The sequence below is a fragment of the Opisthocomus hoazin genome, chromosome 5, assembly GCF_030867145.1.
Source record: "Opisthocomus hoazin isolate bOpiHoa1 chromosome 5, bOpiHoa1.hap1, whole genome shotgun sequence".
NCBI classification, from domain to species: domain Eukaryota; kingdom Metazoa; phylum Chordata; class Aves; order Opisthocomiformes; family Opisthocomidae; genus Opisthocomus; species Opisthocomus hoazin.
The window spans coordinates 42,091,748-42,107,867 of NC_134418.1; the positions used below are offsets into that span (position 1 = coordinate 42,091,748).

Consider the following 16,120-nt stretch of genomic DNA (forward strand, 5'->3'; position numbering starts at 1 on the left):
AAAGGGGGAAGTTACACTGATTCAGACCCAGAAGTATGACCCAGAAGAAATGACCAAGAAATGACCCAGAAGAAATAAGGGAGTGAGGGTCCCATGACCCTTCTGTCAGTCAGTCCATTCTGTAAATCATTATTAATGAAGTAGCAGTAACTCTACAGGTGTAATTAGGCTTTTTTCCTTCCTGGGGTAGTCTTGCAGAACATACAGACTATTTTGTGAAAACTCTAGAGAAAGAGCAATGGTAAAAATTATTGGTAATTTCTAAAATAAAAATGTCAGGTGTTTTTTTTTTTTTACATGAGCTTTTAGTAGATTTCATATTGCGCTTATAGAGTCATAGAAAAGCTTCCCATTTTTGCTATGCAGTGTTCCGTCACCACTAAATTAAACTACATTTTAGCCTAAGGAAACAAGCTTTATTGAGACCTAGCTATCTGTGTCCATCTCTCTATCATTCCTTTCCCTTTGACATTATTTGCCAATTTCAGCTCGATTTTATAAAAGGGTAGAGATCTCAAAGATAAGTTCCTACAAGTTTCAAGAACGCAAGTATCAGAGCAGAGGAGACTGACATCAGTGTGTGTCCCCGCCAGAAAGCAGCTATTTTTTATGCTGACCCACAGGAGCCAGCTGGTGTATTGATATGCGTATAGCTGTGTACCAGCTACAGCAGTGCTGTTTCTTATCTGACTTTCTTTCTCCCCTGCTAAAAAAGAAGGCATTTGAGGTATATGGAGATGCAGTGGAAAACTGCTGGCCCTATGAGATTAGAAGACATGAGGAAGGCCTGATGGGGCAGCAGCAAAATGATCACACGGACCACAGAGGATACAGCTGGGATTACAGATAAAGACAACAAGGGAACTTCCATGTAGACCACAAATCCATAGTAAACAAAGCGTTACAGTAGACCTTGCTTTCTATATAGCTGTGGGAAATGTGAAGCTGTGGGACGCGCTAAAAGCACTTAAAAGACATCCTAATGGAAGCCCTGCTTGGTCTCAGATACATACCATGTTACCATTTAATTGTAAACCTATAAACTTAGCATTTTCAAAGAAGCTCTAAACCTAAAATTATCCAAAATAAAGATAGTATGTAGATATCAAACCCAAAATCCAATCCCAATGTTTGCTAAAACTAACAGTTAGATTCTAGGATATTCATTGTCAGCCTGCTGCAAGGAATGTTACTGGCTGCTGCTTTACACGTTACCAAAGCTGTCTCTGCCAGCAGGGAGGAAATTCCCGATGGGCTATTTGGGATGGATGTTTTGTTGTATGCATTTGTCCCAAAAGCGATCACTTCACTAGCACAACTCTGAAACATTTGACTGGTCTTGCTTTTATATAAGATGATGTCTGAGACCGTACCAAGCCCTCACAGGAAAAAAAAAGCATTACATTGTGAGCTGAGAGCTCAGAGATTGTTGCTGGTGGAAAAAAATCACTCAGAGTGGTGAGAAGCAGGAGTAGTCTGGACAGCGTCCTATCCTTGAGTTGCTGTGCCCCATGCAGAGCAGACACAAAAGTCAGGAGAGCAGTTCCTCATCTATCTTGCCAACAGGGTTTTTTGCAGTGGACCTAGTTGGGCAGATCCAAAATGGAGAAGGCTATTTTGACACGCTGCTGATAACTGGAACAGACTTTTAGTACCAGTCCCAGGCAGTCCCAGGCCAGCTCCTTCTCTTATGTACCAAAGCCACTCGCAGAAAACAACGACCCCTGCAGGTAGCAACACCACAAATGCCGAGTCTGGAAAGGGCCACTAGATATCTATTTCATATATGACAAAGCAACAAGTGTTTCCCCAAGTCCTATAATACTTTGTACAAAAGTACAAAAATATGACAGGCAAGTAGTGGAGGATGGCACCAGTGCTTTCAACCACTGTCGCTGCAAGGGATCAGGCTAACTTGGCATGCACAAGCAAGGCTCACCAGCTTTTGGAGTTATTTTTGCAGGCATATGGAACCTAATTTGAGGTCTATAGATCTGCTGATTCACATATTTCTGTTGCCAAGCATAAATACCAGATAAATAAAGGTTCTATCTGTGAAGAATTCCGCATCTGACAGCTTTAAGGCAAAGTTTCAGACTTCTTGTTGTCCCCGAATGCAAGGTTTCTGTGCTATGAAGACACATTGCTAGTGTCAGCTTAACTCACACTTACTTAAACTTCCTATCTGCCCCTTGATTTTATTCATGCTGTGGGCTACTAAAGCAGCTTATATTTTACAATAAAGTCCTTTAAATTGCATGTCTAATCCTAATCTTTTCTGAATTTGTTCTATATCTCCTTTATAATTTCCCCTTAATGGCATATAAATTAGAATAAAATAAAACCTCAAACCAAAGAAAAACCACACACTTTCTTTTCCTTAAAACTACAGTGCTACTTTGCTTGTAAAGTAGGTGAGCACAAGAAGCTTCTGATCCTCAGCATTGCAGGGGTTGCAAGGCCACTAATTACAACAGAGTTATGCGATTAGAGCAGGGGAGCAATGCAATGCTGAAACAAGCCTGTCAGGGGCAGGATTTTACCCTTGAATAAATTTGTGTTGCTTTTAAGAAAGAAGGAATTACACCGATGTAAAGGAGGAAAGTCGGTAGCAGGTTGTTGCTGTGTGTTAGATATATTTTAAAACATAGCAGTTGCAACATTTTTGAAAGAATCTAAGTTAGAATAAGTGTGAAAGAGGACTTTACCTCATTTTCAGTCAAAAAATACATGGGATGTACATGGCATGTTGGTTTGCTTAATTTAGAGGTAGCAGAAAACAGAATGCTCACATAGGACCCTTCTGATACAGGAAAACCCTCTGGAAACTGGTGTTTTGTGAGAAGAAATTTCTTACAGGGACGATCTAGTTTGTTTTCAGCTGTGTTGCTTTGAAGAAAAATGAAAAAAGAATTGTCCTCAAAGACAAATTTATTTTTCATAGCATATTATTTCAGCATTGGAAACTACTCTTCATTGAGGAACATCCAAGCTCTGCAATCAGTAAACATCTTCATGTGGACAGTGCCTGAGGGAGGGTATCTCGGAACCAGTGTAGAAGACAAGATTGCAAGAAAAGACATGCTGAAAGCAAACAGGCAGGGGTGGAAATCAAGCCATTAACGTTTTTCTCAGAAAGTAACAACTTCAAACACTTCAAACTCCTTCTCCCTTTGTTTATAACCAAGACTGAATGCTTCGTGTAACCTCCTTCTACTGCTGATACTTGCAATAGGTGAAAAGGGGCAAGACCGCAGTGATTTTGATTTTACAGAACTTCATTAATCATTTAAATGGAAACAAAGACATTCACATCCAGCCTCATTGTGTTCCCATTGGCAAGCCTTGAACAGTTACTCCAGGTTTGGCCCCTCCCGTATTATAACAGCCTTGGCACCAAATACTTTGCATTGGAAATTAGTCACTTACTACAATAGTGGCATGAAAAGGGTCTGTATGATTTGGATTTTCTCCAAACCACAATTAAACTTCAAAAAAAACCAAGCCAATTTTCTCCAGCAAAAAAAAAAGCATACATTATTCATTTCTGCCTGCATTGTTCAGCTCCAGGTTTTGGGGATGGGGGATTCTTTCTCTGTTCCAGGTTTTAGTAATCGTACTGCTTTTGATTTAGTGCCCTCTTCTGCTTGATAATGTGAGTGCATGTTGCCCAATAGTTAATTATTCTGTTAGTTCTCACTAGAGAATAACATTTCCCAGTAACTAATGAGAAAGAAAATAGCCTTATGCAGGAGAAAAGAAGCCAGGAAAAAAAAAAATCACATTATGGGAAGGTGACCAATGAATCTCCACAGATCTCAGTAATTTAATTTAATTACAGAGAGGGAAAGAGAAAGAGGAAATATGGTTTTAATACCTATTACTGTCTCTCCTCTTCCACTTATTCTCTGTATTTTCCCCTTTAATTTAATTGGCTTGCATACTGCAGTTGATGCTGAACTGAGGAGACAAAGTACGGCCAGACGAACTTCCTGAGACGAAGCACAGAAACTATAGCAATGTATAGCATTTTCCTAGGGCACAACCAGAGCTCGCATACATATCTTTTAAAAGATCATTAAGTCATGAAGGTTTAAAATAATGAAAACTATTTATCACTAAACAAGCCAGATTTTTAGGTAATTAAAAGACACTGAATATGCACATGAAGCTGATACAAATAATTAACAGACCACATGAAGAAGAGTCTTCTATTCCACAGAAGCTTCCCATTTGTTTGTTATACAGGAGCTGTTGAACATCAATTGCAAACAGCCCTTCAGAGCTTGCTAAAGCCATCATTTGAGTTTGGTAAAATGTCAAGAGGAAGCGGAGAACATTTGCAGATAGCTAAACCACTGAGCAAATCATGCCATTTCAACAACCTGTTTAATTATGTGTAGTTTAATTATTTAATTACCTTGACAGACTTGAGAGGTGGGCCCATGTGAACCTCATGAAGTTCAACAAGGACAAGTGCAAGGTCCTGCACACAGGTCGGGGCAATCCCAGGCACAAATACAGGCTGGGCGGAGAATGGACTGAGAGCGGCCCTGAGAAGAAGGACTTGGGGGTGCTGGTTGACGAGAAGCTCAACATGACCCAGAGACATGCTCTTGCAGCCCAGAAGGCCAACCGTATCCTGGGCTGCGTCAAAAGCAGCGGTGGCCAGCAGGTCGAGGGAGGGGATTCTGCCCCTCTGCTCCGCTCTCGTGAGACCCCAGCTGGAGTCCTGCTTCCAGCTCTGGAGCCCTCAGCACAGGAAAGACATGGAGCTGTTGGAGCGGGTCCAGAGGAGGGCCATGAAGATGATCAGAGGGCTGAAACACCTCTCCTGTGAGGAAAGGCTGAGAGAGCTGGGGTTGTTCAGGCTAGAGAAGAGAAGGCTTCAGGGAGACCTCATAGCAGCCTTCCAGTACCTGATGGAGGCCTTCAAAAAAGCTAGAGAGGGACTTTTTACAAGGGCATGGTGTGACAGGACAAGGGGTAATGGCTTCAAGCTGAAAGAGGGTAGAGTTAGATTAGATAAAAGGAAGGAATTATTTACAATGCGGGTGGTGAGGCACTGGAACAGGTTGCCCAGAGCAGTTGTGGGTGCCCCATCCCTCTAAGTGTTGAAGGCCAGCTTGGATGGGGCTTTGAACAGCCTGGTCTAGTGGAAGGTATCCCTGCCCATGTCAGGGGAGTTGGAAGTAAATGATCTTTAAGGTCCCTTCCAAACCAAACCATTCTATGTTTCTAGTTCAAGCAAATGGAAGGAAAAACTCCAGCACAGAAAACCCCAGTTTTAGCCCTTCTTTCCATCCCAATAAGGTTGGAGGAGGCAACATCTCCCCACAGTATCCCAAACAAAGGAGTAAAGACCAGAATGCAGGAAAATCCAGTTACCCACAATGACATTTGATGCCTTTTTCTCTGGGATGGACTTTATTTCCATCATCCTGCGCACCTTCCATCTTCTGCAGCAGGTGAGCGGGGCAAGAGCAAAGCATACAACCGACAAATAGCGTTCCTCAGAGCAGAACTGTCTGTGTGGCAATGGGGACAGCACCCTGTGCTAATCCATGGGTCACAGACCAAGTGGCACTAGCTCCTATGTCCTTTCACACAAAATGCCTTCTGTCCCTGCATGTCTCCCCCTATGCCATACACATACACGCCTGTGCCCTCTCAGCTCTCCTCCTGCAGCGCTGCTGGCTTGGTCTTTCACCCCCTAACCTCTAGCAGAGGGGAAACACCATCTGCAGTAGCTGGTTATGGCCACCAAAGGGCTACTCGGCTGCATTGAATACGTGCATTTGCTCATCTCCTGGCAAACATAACGAAAGAAGCTACTGAGCTCCTTAGTCATCGCTCAGCTGGTGGGAACTTTGTGTTCTTCCCACCTCTCTGGAAAAAAAAGAAGTTGGGGTTGGTTCAAAATTTGTGAGGGAGAGGAAAGGAGAGAGACCAACAGGTGGAAAAAAAAGCACAGCCGCAGTTCTTGGCTTGGTTTGGGTTTGTTGGGGTTTTGTGGGGTTGTTTTTCTTCCAGAAAAACAGATTAAAACCAGTATTTTATTACATAATCAAAGCTTGCTGCACAGGCACAAGAAATGTTGGTTGACGTATTTCAGATTTTCCAAATTTTGAGTACCAACTTGCAGTTTGAATGATCTTTTTAAGTAACTGTCTTACGTTTTTAAGAAGCAAATGAAAATAAGATTGAAATTCTATATTGACATCAACACGGGCAAAGAGTAAAACTGAAACTGTTAGATGGACTTCCTCTGTCTCCAGCTCTTCAGCTGAGTGAATTGCTGCTAACAGCAACAGGCTGTCATCCTTCATGTGAACTAGTGCTAGAGGGAGGTGAAACACTTTGCCAGCTGGTTTCACGGATACTTGCTGACTGCAGAGGAGCAATCTGCAGTTTGGACAAATTCGGGAATCTCAAGTTTTACTCTGAGCTTTGAAGTGTATTGTAAAGAGCGAAGCTTTTTGCCCCATCTCCTTTAGTCATGCATTATGTCTGCCCTCTGCTGTGATCTTGTTCTCCTCAATGAGCCAATACTCTTTCACCATTTTCTATGGTTCATCACAGCCTTTGTGTAGCAACTCAAAAATTCACTTTTCTAGACTAAAGGACAGAAAAATATTCATCTGTGTGGTAATTCGACTCCATACTAGGGTGGCTGATAAAAGTGATCAATGATGGCTGGGGACCACCTAAAACAGTAACACAAAGAATTTCTGATTAGGCAACCAGGCATTCTGCATGCGTTTATTGGCTATTTATTTTGAAGAGCAGCCCTCTGCGAACTGCAAAATATCTCTGCTGTTAATCTAGGATAATCAAGTGCTGAAGTGGACCATGCTGTGCTACATGTCATCACAGCTAGAGTTTGTAATATATTCCTTTCAAGAGTAGTGTCTTTTATAAAAAAAAAAAAAAAAAAAAAAAAAAAAGGATCTCTGACAGGAAGGGTATGTACAGGCTATCCTGGGACTCTCACATGTTTTGAAATCGGAAGGATTAAAAGCTTTGGAAAGCCCACCATAGGTTGTGCTTCAATTCTTCAGGCATCTGTTCCCAAGGACTAACGTATTTTGCCATATACCAGAGCGGTTCCAGAGATAAAGCGACATTCAGCAAAGCCTCCAATTTCAGAAACCCTGCTGCCAGCTGCAGAAATTAGAAACAGTTTCTTTCACTGGGAATTACTGAAAATGAGGAAATGGAACATTTAAGAGTATGCATCCATCATAGGATGTTTAATCTACCAGATAAATAGACTCTCATCCAACAAAATACCAGTCTAAGACTTTTATTCCAGTAGCTTTGTCTACAAAAATTGCTTTTAAACACAGTGGCTTTATTCTTTAAGCAGAAGGCTGTGGTATGGCTTCTTGAAGCCTGATTTTGCCTCTGCATTATTCGAGTTATTCCTAAGCACGTACAGGGGCAATAGGCTGTATTTTTGTGGTAACACTATTATAATTTGCTTTATGATCGGGGAAGGAGCATGTGTTGCTTTGTGCCATGGGTAGGAATGCCATAACGCTATAATTTCCCTTTCAGTGTTTTTCCAAAGTTCTGCTTGAAGAGAAAGCAGTCAGATACAGCTTATAATTCACACTTTCTACATAAATTGTGTATAATATACCTTATTTGGCCCTGGTTTAGAATTACCACCATTCTGTGATGGCTGGAATGCTTTTTAGCAAGTGGGGGTCTCAGTAAAAATGTTGTAGTAGCTGCACACTCATGCACATGCCCGTAGCACAATGGAGGGTTACAAGAACAGTGTAATGCAAACCCATTATTCATTACAGATTTTTTCATTATTAAGGTAATACTAACATGACAAGATTATTTAGCTGTTCTGTTCTTTATTAGTCCCTAAGAATCCTTGTCCATTTGAACACCTGTGGCATAGCCTTCCTCAGGGATTTTGCTCCTCAGAGAGGAGCTTTACCATAGCCTAAATTGCTTGTGATTTGTACAAGAGTGTTCTCTCAAACCTCCGTGTTGTGCTGCCACCGCTGCATGTCACTGCTAAGACAGAACAACACAGAAAGACTACAGCAAGCTGAGTAACGTTTGGTAGGAATGAGGCCCAGCACCCTCAAGGAAGGAGCCACCACTTCGATCAGTGATGGTATCTTCAACGGGTGTTATTTTGATTTTCATGCTGTAAAGTACCTATTGCTACTACTTGCAAACAGGTTTTGTTCTCAAAGCAGGGGCCTTAAAAATGTTTACTCCTGGATATTATTGTGCAGGGAAGGGTAGCATCTAAAACGTTTACGCAGGAGGAAAATTAGATCTTGCAGATCCAGATGTCCTATGCTTACAATCGCAAATCCAAACTTGGGAGCAAACAAGGTTGTTATTTTCCTCATGACCTAATTTAAAAACACTAACAAGTGATTTTTAACTTAGTTAAAACTCTTCACTTACATTTGAGCATGGAATGTTACAATGGTATAATTATGCACCACATTTTGGACCAAAAGTAAGAAATCAATTTCTATAATGAGACAGCAAAGACCTAAAACGAGTTCATGGTTTCAGTTAAGCCTACTGCTTCTCTTAACGTGTATTTATGACATGCCGGGTGGTGCTTTGACCGTTATTACTGGATGCTATTTTCTAAAGCAGAGATGTTAATCACAGAAGTGTCTCTCTAACCAACTGAAATCCTATTAGGTTGTCTGTTGCAGCAATGAATACAGGTCCTAATGAGCAGGGTGTGGTATGACAAACTGCACAATTTCTTTTATGTCTTCAAGGAAGTATGAGGTTTCACACAGGAATCAGCTGGTTGATTGCCACAAGTATTTCCATTTTTCCACTTAACTTTTCAAAGGCTTCAGCACTGCTCACTGGGAAAAAGAAAAAAGAATCTGGTTTAGAGAAAGCAACAATAAATGATGTTTAGCAACAGACTTGATTCATCAGGTCTTTTTCTTTGCAAACAAATAACGCACACTATAAATTTGACTGCACGTTATCAGGTTAGTGAATTACAGCATATAAACACTACCACTGCGTAAATCATGCTTATCTGATGGCTTGTGAAAACTTGCTCTGCTACCACCACCAAAGCTCAATTTCAAGGAATCCTTCAGCTATACCTGAGCCATGTTGCTCAGGTATAAATGCACTCCCCTGCACAGGGGACACATTCCGCTAAGCCTTACTTCTACAAATAGTTGCTTAACTTTAAGCATGAGGTAAACCAATTGTGTTTGCAGAGATTACTGATATAAGTAGCTTCATAGCTGTGTGAATTTGGGGCCAACACCCACACACAGTAGAACGGCTGTACTCTGGAAAGAAAGGGGAACAATAGTATATTCTTACTCAGGCACAATCTCAGCATCAGTTCAAGTCTTTATCTGAGGATTTCATCCATTACTACTATCCCTTCACCAGATAATTAGTATTTTTTTAAAAAGTTAATTGGATACTGATTTGATTCTCACATCAACATTCTTTTGATTTTTTTTTTTTTTTTTTTTTTTTTGCTTTGAATTCCTTAAAGAGTATAATGTGTTTTACTGCAAACTTAAAGTTCAGGTCCATACCCTAACATGTTTACAATCAAAACATACACTAAAAAAAAAAAAAAAATTTCTTTCCTGACTGGGAATGCATTGTGGCTCTTGACTTGTAAATTTGAAAATCTCAGCCAGCAATCTTGCACCACTACGTAGTAAAATGTTTTATAAACATTTTTCCCCCCAGCAAGATCAAATTGGAACTCAGCGAGAGACCCTTTCTGTAACCTTGTGATGTTTCATTTATAAAAAGTAATTTTTTGACAAAAGACCCCAAGCAGTTTAAGCAGAATTCAGTGGACCTGTATTCTGGTAGCAGATTAATCTATTTTTCACCTATTTTCAATTTGTTCCATCAAAGGTGCTTCCTACAGTTCACGTTCCCTCCCACTCCCATCCCTTTCAGTTACCATCTCTGCCTTCATTAATTGAATTGGCTATATTGGGTATTTGTTGTATAAACCAAAATCTGGAATAACAATGCAACAATTTTTAGGGTTGCAAGATGTTTACAGGGGAAAAAAAAGGTTCCTAACTCTATTGCTTTCTCTGTATCACTGCATTTATGTGTCCCAGAGTGGAGAGAATGTCTTGATAACTTCTTTTTCTGATGTGATATCCTCAGGTCCCCTTAGCTTTCACTTTGAGCAAAAAGAACAGCTTTGAGAGGCACATGCTTGCAACTTTTCTGCACATCACCCACTTTCATTAAATATCTGTTCCCTTTCAAACCACTATTCTCAGGGCAAGATCATGGCGCCATTCATCCTGAATGTGCTCACCGGGCATCATGCCCAGCCAGCATGGGTTCATGAAAGGCAGGTCCTGCTTGACCAACCTGATCTCCTTCTATGACCAGGTGACCTGCCTAGTGCATGAAGGAAGGGCTGTGGACGTCATCTACCTGGACTTTAGTAAGGCCTTTGACACTGTTCTGCATAGCATGCTCCTGGAGAAACTAGCTGCTCATGGTTTGGATGGATGTACTCTTCACTGGATAAAGAACTGGCTGAATGGTCAAGCGCAGAGTGGTAGTGAATGGAGTTAAATCCCGTTGGTGGCCAGTCAGAAGTGGTGTTCCCCAGGGCTCAGTTTTGGGTCCGGTCTTGTTTAACATCTTTACCAATGATCTGGATGAAGGGATTGAGTGCTCCCTCAGTAAGTTTGCAGGTGACACCAAGCTGGGCGGGAGTGTCAATCTGCTTGAGGGTCAGAAGGCTCTGAAGAGGGATTTTGACAGACTGGATCAATGGGCGGAGGCCAGCTGATATGAGGTTCAACAAGGCCAAATGCTGAGCCCTGCACTTTGGTCACAACAACCCCATGCAACGCTACAGGCTTGGGGAGGGGTGGCTGGAAGGCTGCCTGGTGGAAAAGGACCTTGGGGTGGTGGTCAACAGCCGGCTGAATGTGAGCCAGCAGTGTGCTCAGGTGGCCAAGAAGGCCAACGGCATCCTGGCTTGTACCAGGAATAGTGTGGCCAGCAGGAGCAGGGAGGTGATCGTGCCCCTGTACTCGGCACTGGTGAGGCCACACCTCGAGTACTGTGTTCACTTTTGGGCCCCTCACTACAAGACAGACATGGAGTTGCTGGAGTGTGTCCAGAGAAGGGCAAAGATGCTGGTGAGGGGTCTAGAGACCAAGTCTTAGGAGGAGCGGCTGAAGGAACTGGGGCTGTTTAGTCTGGAGGAGGCTGAGGGGAGACCTTACTGCTCTCTACAACTACCTGAAAGGAGGTTGTAGTGAGGCGGGTGTTGGTCTCTTCTCCCAGGTAACCAGTGATAGGACGAGAGGCAATGGCCTCAAGCTGCATCAGGGGAGGTTTGATTGGATATTAGGAAAAATTTCTTTACTGAAAGAGTGGTCAGGCATTGGAACAGGCTGCCCAGGGAGGTGGTGGAGTCCACATCCCTGGAGGTGTTCAAAAAATGTGTAGATGTGGCATTTCGGGATATGGTTTAGTAGGAATGGTGGTGTTGGGTTGATGGTTGGACTTGATGATCTTAGAGGTCTTTTCCAACCTATGATTCTATGATTCTATAAAACAAAAATTCTATTTGGTAGAGGAGCATATCTTACACTAGCATTTTGTAAATTATTTAATAATCATGGCATTGGCTTTGCTTTGAATTTTTCCTTAGTTTTGAATGCTAAAACAACGTGGAAAAAGACCACGCAGCTTGAGAAAAATATTTGCCTTTTATCACAAGAAGATAATAGGCATTAACTTATTTTGTATTGCAGTGGATGATGGAATAGGCAAACATGCATTTGCAAAGGACTCAGAATATAACACTAAGGCTGTATAAGTGTATTTAGTATGTGATTTTGAAAAAGTAACTTTATTTGCTCTGTTTGCTTCTCTTGCACCAGTGCTCCAAGAATTAGTGTGTGAATTGTTAACTAGCAGCAAAAATAAGTGAGAATTCCTGACCCAGTAGGTTTATTTGCTCAATTTTCAGTTGTTTCTATTCTAGTCAATATCTTTTCTACTAAGATTCATGTTCATATTTCAGCCAAACTTTTTACTCCTTCAGGTTTCTATCGCCATCTTACAGTCCATTTTGGAAATGGGAGTCACAGGGATAGCAAAGTAGTAAGAATATTGCGGACAAAGTTTTTTATTCTATAAAGTAATAAAGCCAACTGAGCAAGATACTAGCAAAACAGTAAGAATACTCTATTCAGTATTTTTCATTAGCACAAACTAAAAGTGCAGAAAGACTAATTGTGAAAAAATGTCTTTATAAAAAACAGTCCAGAAGGTTACAACTTCCCTGTGTTTACACTGAGGATAACAAAAGAAGAGTTCACTTGTATAGGGCAATAATCCTGAAGTCCAGCATCTACATAATTTGAATCAATGTCCAAAGAACACTTTTTGCCTACAAGAACATTACAGCTGTTGGGTCTTTATGTAGTTTGCATGGGACTAAGATAAAGCCATAAATAAATACCCAGCCTGACAATTGATATAGAAAAGTTTTGCTCCCTAGCCTCTCAAAGATGCCAACAATGGTTATCAAACAATAAGAAATACTTTGGTTAAGTTCTTTTTTGCAGTGAACTTCTGGGGAGCAGAAATACAAATTCACCATCAGAGCACATGTGCAGACTTACCACATGCTGCAATTGCCACTAACTGAGAAAAAAAGAAAGGTGAAGAGCAGGAAACCACATGCTGCAATTATAATGCGTACCTTTAGGGTTCCTTATCAGCTTCTTCAGGTGCCTTCTCCTCCACAGAAACTGAAAATAGAGACAAAACACCAATATGAAACATTGGAAACAATTTATTCCACGACAAATAGTCGAGTAACTTGTTTCCTTTAGTCCAAAGGGTCCTTTGGACTAAACACATACCATTTACAAAAGTCATACTAGGTATACAGAGTTTTTCCTTTTAGCTTTTTAATGCTAATTATAGAAGAGTTTAGAGGCCAAACTTCTGACTCCTTTGAAAATCTCCGCAGTGATGATTTTAACACACTTTTTTCTTTGCATTCAATTATAGCATTCGACTTCAATAGAAAGAAAAGAAATTGTAGAGAAGAAAAGAAAGAAAATTCTATTTTTCAAATTAAGTCAGATGTTAGAAAAGTGTGTTACATCATATGAAGCACAAGGGAGAATTTCTTGTTCTTAACGAACTTTACATCTAGCCACCTAGCAGGGCACTGAGCTGAAAACACCCCTGCAGTCCAGTTTAGCAATACCTATTTCTACTGTGTGGCATATAATTTCAAAATTAAATTTTCTGCTAACGCTATGATGCCAGGCACAGTGATTGCTAGCAGCCACATCGCATCACTTGAGTTCTGCATGCTCTTGCAGCTAGCCCAGTGCCAACAGCTGTTAGTGCTTTTCAGAGACAAAACATTTCAGACCCAGCTCTACTCTTGCACCTTCTGAAGTCTGCCCCGACTCCTCAGCATCAGCGTCGTGGCTCCTTGAGGATGCATCCGAAATCTCTTGAGCTGCCGAGGCTACTCCTTCCTTGACACTGTCTAAGTTTTCCTCATGGGCAGAAGAAGCTGCAACATCCAAGACTTCACTCACAGTTTCTATGAATCAAATTAGAGAGATAATTTGTCTTTCCATTCACCGGCACAAGTGAGGGCGAGCAGTCAATGCTCACAAAGCGTGAGATACCTGCCTAACATACGTGTCTGAAGTAACTGAAGGCAACAGGATCTATCAGATGATTAAATTTTATCATGCAAGTAAAAGTTTGCAAGTGGAATTCCAGGGAAAGTCCAATTTTTCCCAACCCTGGGGCAGAGAACTACAAACAAGAGCTATTTTCATGTCTTTAGAAAAAGGTACGTATTCTCTGAGGTATCTATTCATTTACAGATACCCTCATTTTAATTTTTCTGATTTCTGTCAAATTATTAATGATGTGCAAGACAATAATGGTAAAGTTTCCATGGAAATAATCCTAGTCTGATCAACAGGATAGGACATTACACATATACTCCTTATATCCTTGCAAAGATGTCACAAGTGGTTTTAATGTAGAAATGTCCAAACATCGGGCTGCAATTCCGGTGCAGCGTGATTGCCAACTAGCCATGTTTCAGTACTCCTTAAGGGTAAAGCAATCTATATGTATAAAAAGTCTTTAATATGTCTATTAATATGTCTGTACACAGACACACTCTGCAGGGAGACTGAACACATCACCCAGCAGTTACATTTTAAGATCTCGCTTACCATATTCTTCTAACCTTCCTATTGGAGGTCTCCATCATCACACACCTTAACTGCTTGTCAGGAGAATGTTTGCAGGGACTTTGTTGTTACAAACTGTGTCCTATACTAAGATACATGTATGTTAAATACAGCTAACTGAACAGCTTCATTAGAAGTTCAACAAATGCAGTACAGAGGAGTTTTGTAGAGCTCCCATCGCATGCCTTTTTCCAAATATCAGCATGCGGGTATTTAAATACAGCATATTCTGGACATCAACTATCCCATGTTATTTTGCACAATACTGACTGAATTTTGAAGCAGCAACAGGGAAAGAAAATCAGGAATTGCTACCTTTGTCTTTATAGGGAACAGCTATGATATAAATATAGTACATTTGAAATTCAGAACATTAGAAACTTTATAGCTAGCATCACTTCATGTAATGCAGTAAACAAGCTGCTGGGTTTGAGTTTGCAACATCAGGCATGCAATTTATATTACCAAAACCTTGCTCTCTGGCTTATAGTATTTCGTGATAATTTTTGTTCATTTCTTGTGATGTTTCAGTGTTTTAATTTCTTTCGTGCTAAGAAGAGTAGATCAGTAAGCAAGTAGAGGGAGCAACATGGACTTTCCTGCCTTGTAATAAAACCTCACTTCCTTTGAATGGGAATTGTGTTTATTTGTCACCTACAGGAATACCTGCCTTGAAAACAAACCTTAACACGTATACCACTTGTACTTAAAGATTTGGCTATGGTCTGAAATATTCTTTATGGCTGTCAGAAAGGCAATCTACTGCCAGAAAATATGGATTCCTCCCACTGTGTCCATCCAGAGTAGCTGTCACTTCCTGAAATACAAAGGGCCTTGTTGTGACAGGCATCTCGTCTTTGTAAACTTGTGGCTGTACATATCAGTAATTGTCCTTGGTCTGCAGAAAACTCTAGCTGGTACTTTCATTTTTTAGAAATCTGAGTGGCTTTCACGTCCATTCCTTGAGCACACATGGCTAGGGTTTCGCAGGAGCTACCTTCCTGATGGCTTGCTCTTTTCGAGAAGAAAAAGCTGGCAGTAGCTGGTGGTCCACGTGCACTTGCTCACGGCAGCACCAGAGGTGGCAGCTTGCACTGGGTCATCCCTTACCTCTGCGCCTTGAGGCATTATCCCCAGCAAAGATTCAGACTGGCCCATAAAGATAATTTTGGTATAATTTCTTTGGCCTATTGCAACTGCAGCAAGCTAGCTAAGTGTCTTTTGGTGCTTTGAGCACCATGAAAATAAGAACCATCTATAACCATAAGTTATTTTGAGCTTTAATCTGATATACTGAATAAATATCGGTGTGTTTTTTGGTGGTTTGTACACAGCTCAGTCTTGGAACAAATGCTCTGTATCCCACTCACAAGGTCAACAAGTTTTTCCCTGTCCTAAGGAATTCTGTGATCCCAGGCAACACCAGATGAATGACGACCTGGCAAGCCGAGAACAAGCGCCCTGCCTCTGTCAGAATCGGGACCGCCACACAGCCACGTCTCTGCAGGGAACATCAGACAAACTCCCCGAGTCCCTCACCTCCTCTCCTACTCATCAGCTGGTAGCACAAAGCATTACAAAGTTTAGGAACTTCTTTTTGTTACCCTAAATGTTAAATTTCATCTCAGTGCTATTCTCCACCTTATTTTTTTTTAAATCTGCATGCAGTTCATGTTTTTTTTTGTCCCCCTTAATCTCTCACAGTTGTTCCATGTAAAATCCTGTGGTAACATCCTATTTCATAAAAGAGATTTTAATCTATGCCTGGTACAATGATGACTCATTTTCCATAATCCTTGGAAGAAGCATTTAATTTTCTGTCTGTTCAATTATTGCAAAGT

At 41.1% G+C, this 16,120-nt stretch overlaps 1 protein-coding gene across 1 annotated transcript in view; it reads right to left on the bottom strand.

Moving 5' to 3' along the window:
* Positions 1-6,925: 6,925 nt before the first annotated feature.
* Positions 6,926-16,120, bottom strand: part of MGARP (mitochondria localized glutamic acid rich protein) — a 28,370-nt gene continuing 19,175 nt past the window's right edge. The window contains exons 5-7 of the mRNA XM_075420984.1: positions 13,451-13,609; positions 12,746-12,794; positions 6,926-8,867 (exon numbers count right to left, since the gene is read on the bottom strand). Coding sequence (XP_075277099.1) covers positions 12,748-12,794; positions 13,451-13,609 — 206 coding nt within the window. The 3' untranslated portion in view covers positions 6,926-8,867; positions 12,746-12,747. The remainder of the gene's footprint in view (positions 8,868-12,745; positions 12,795-13,450; positions 13,610-16,120) is intronic.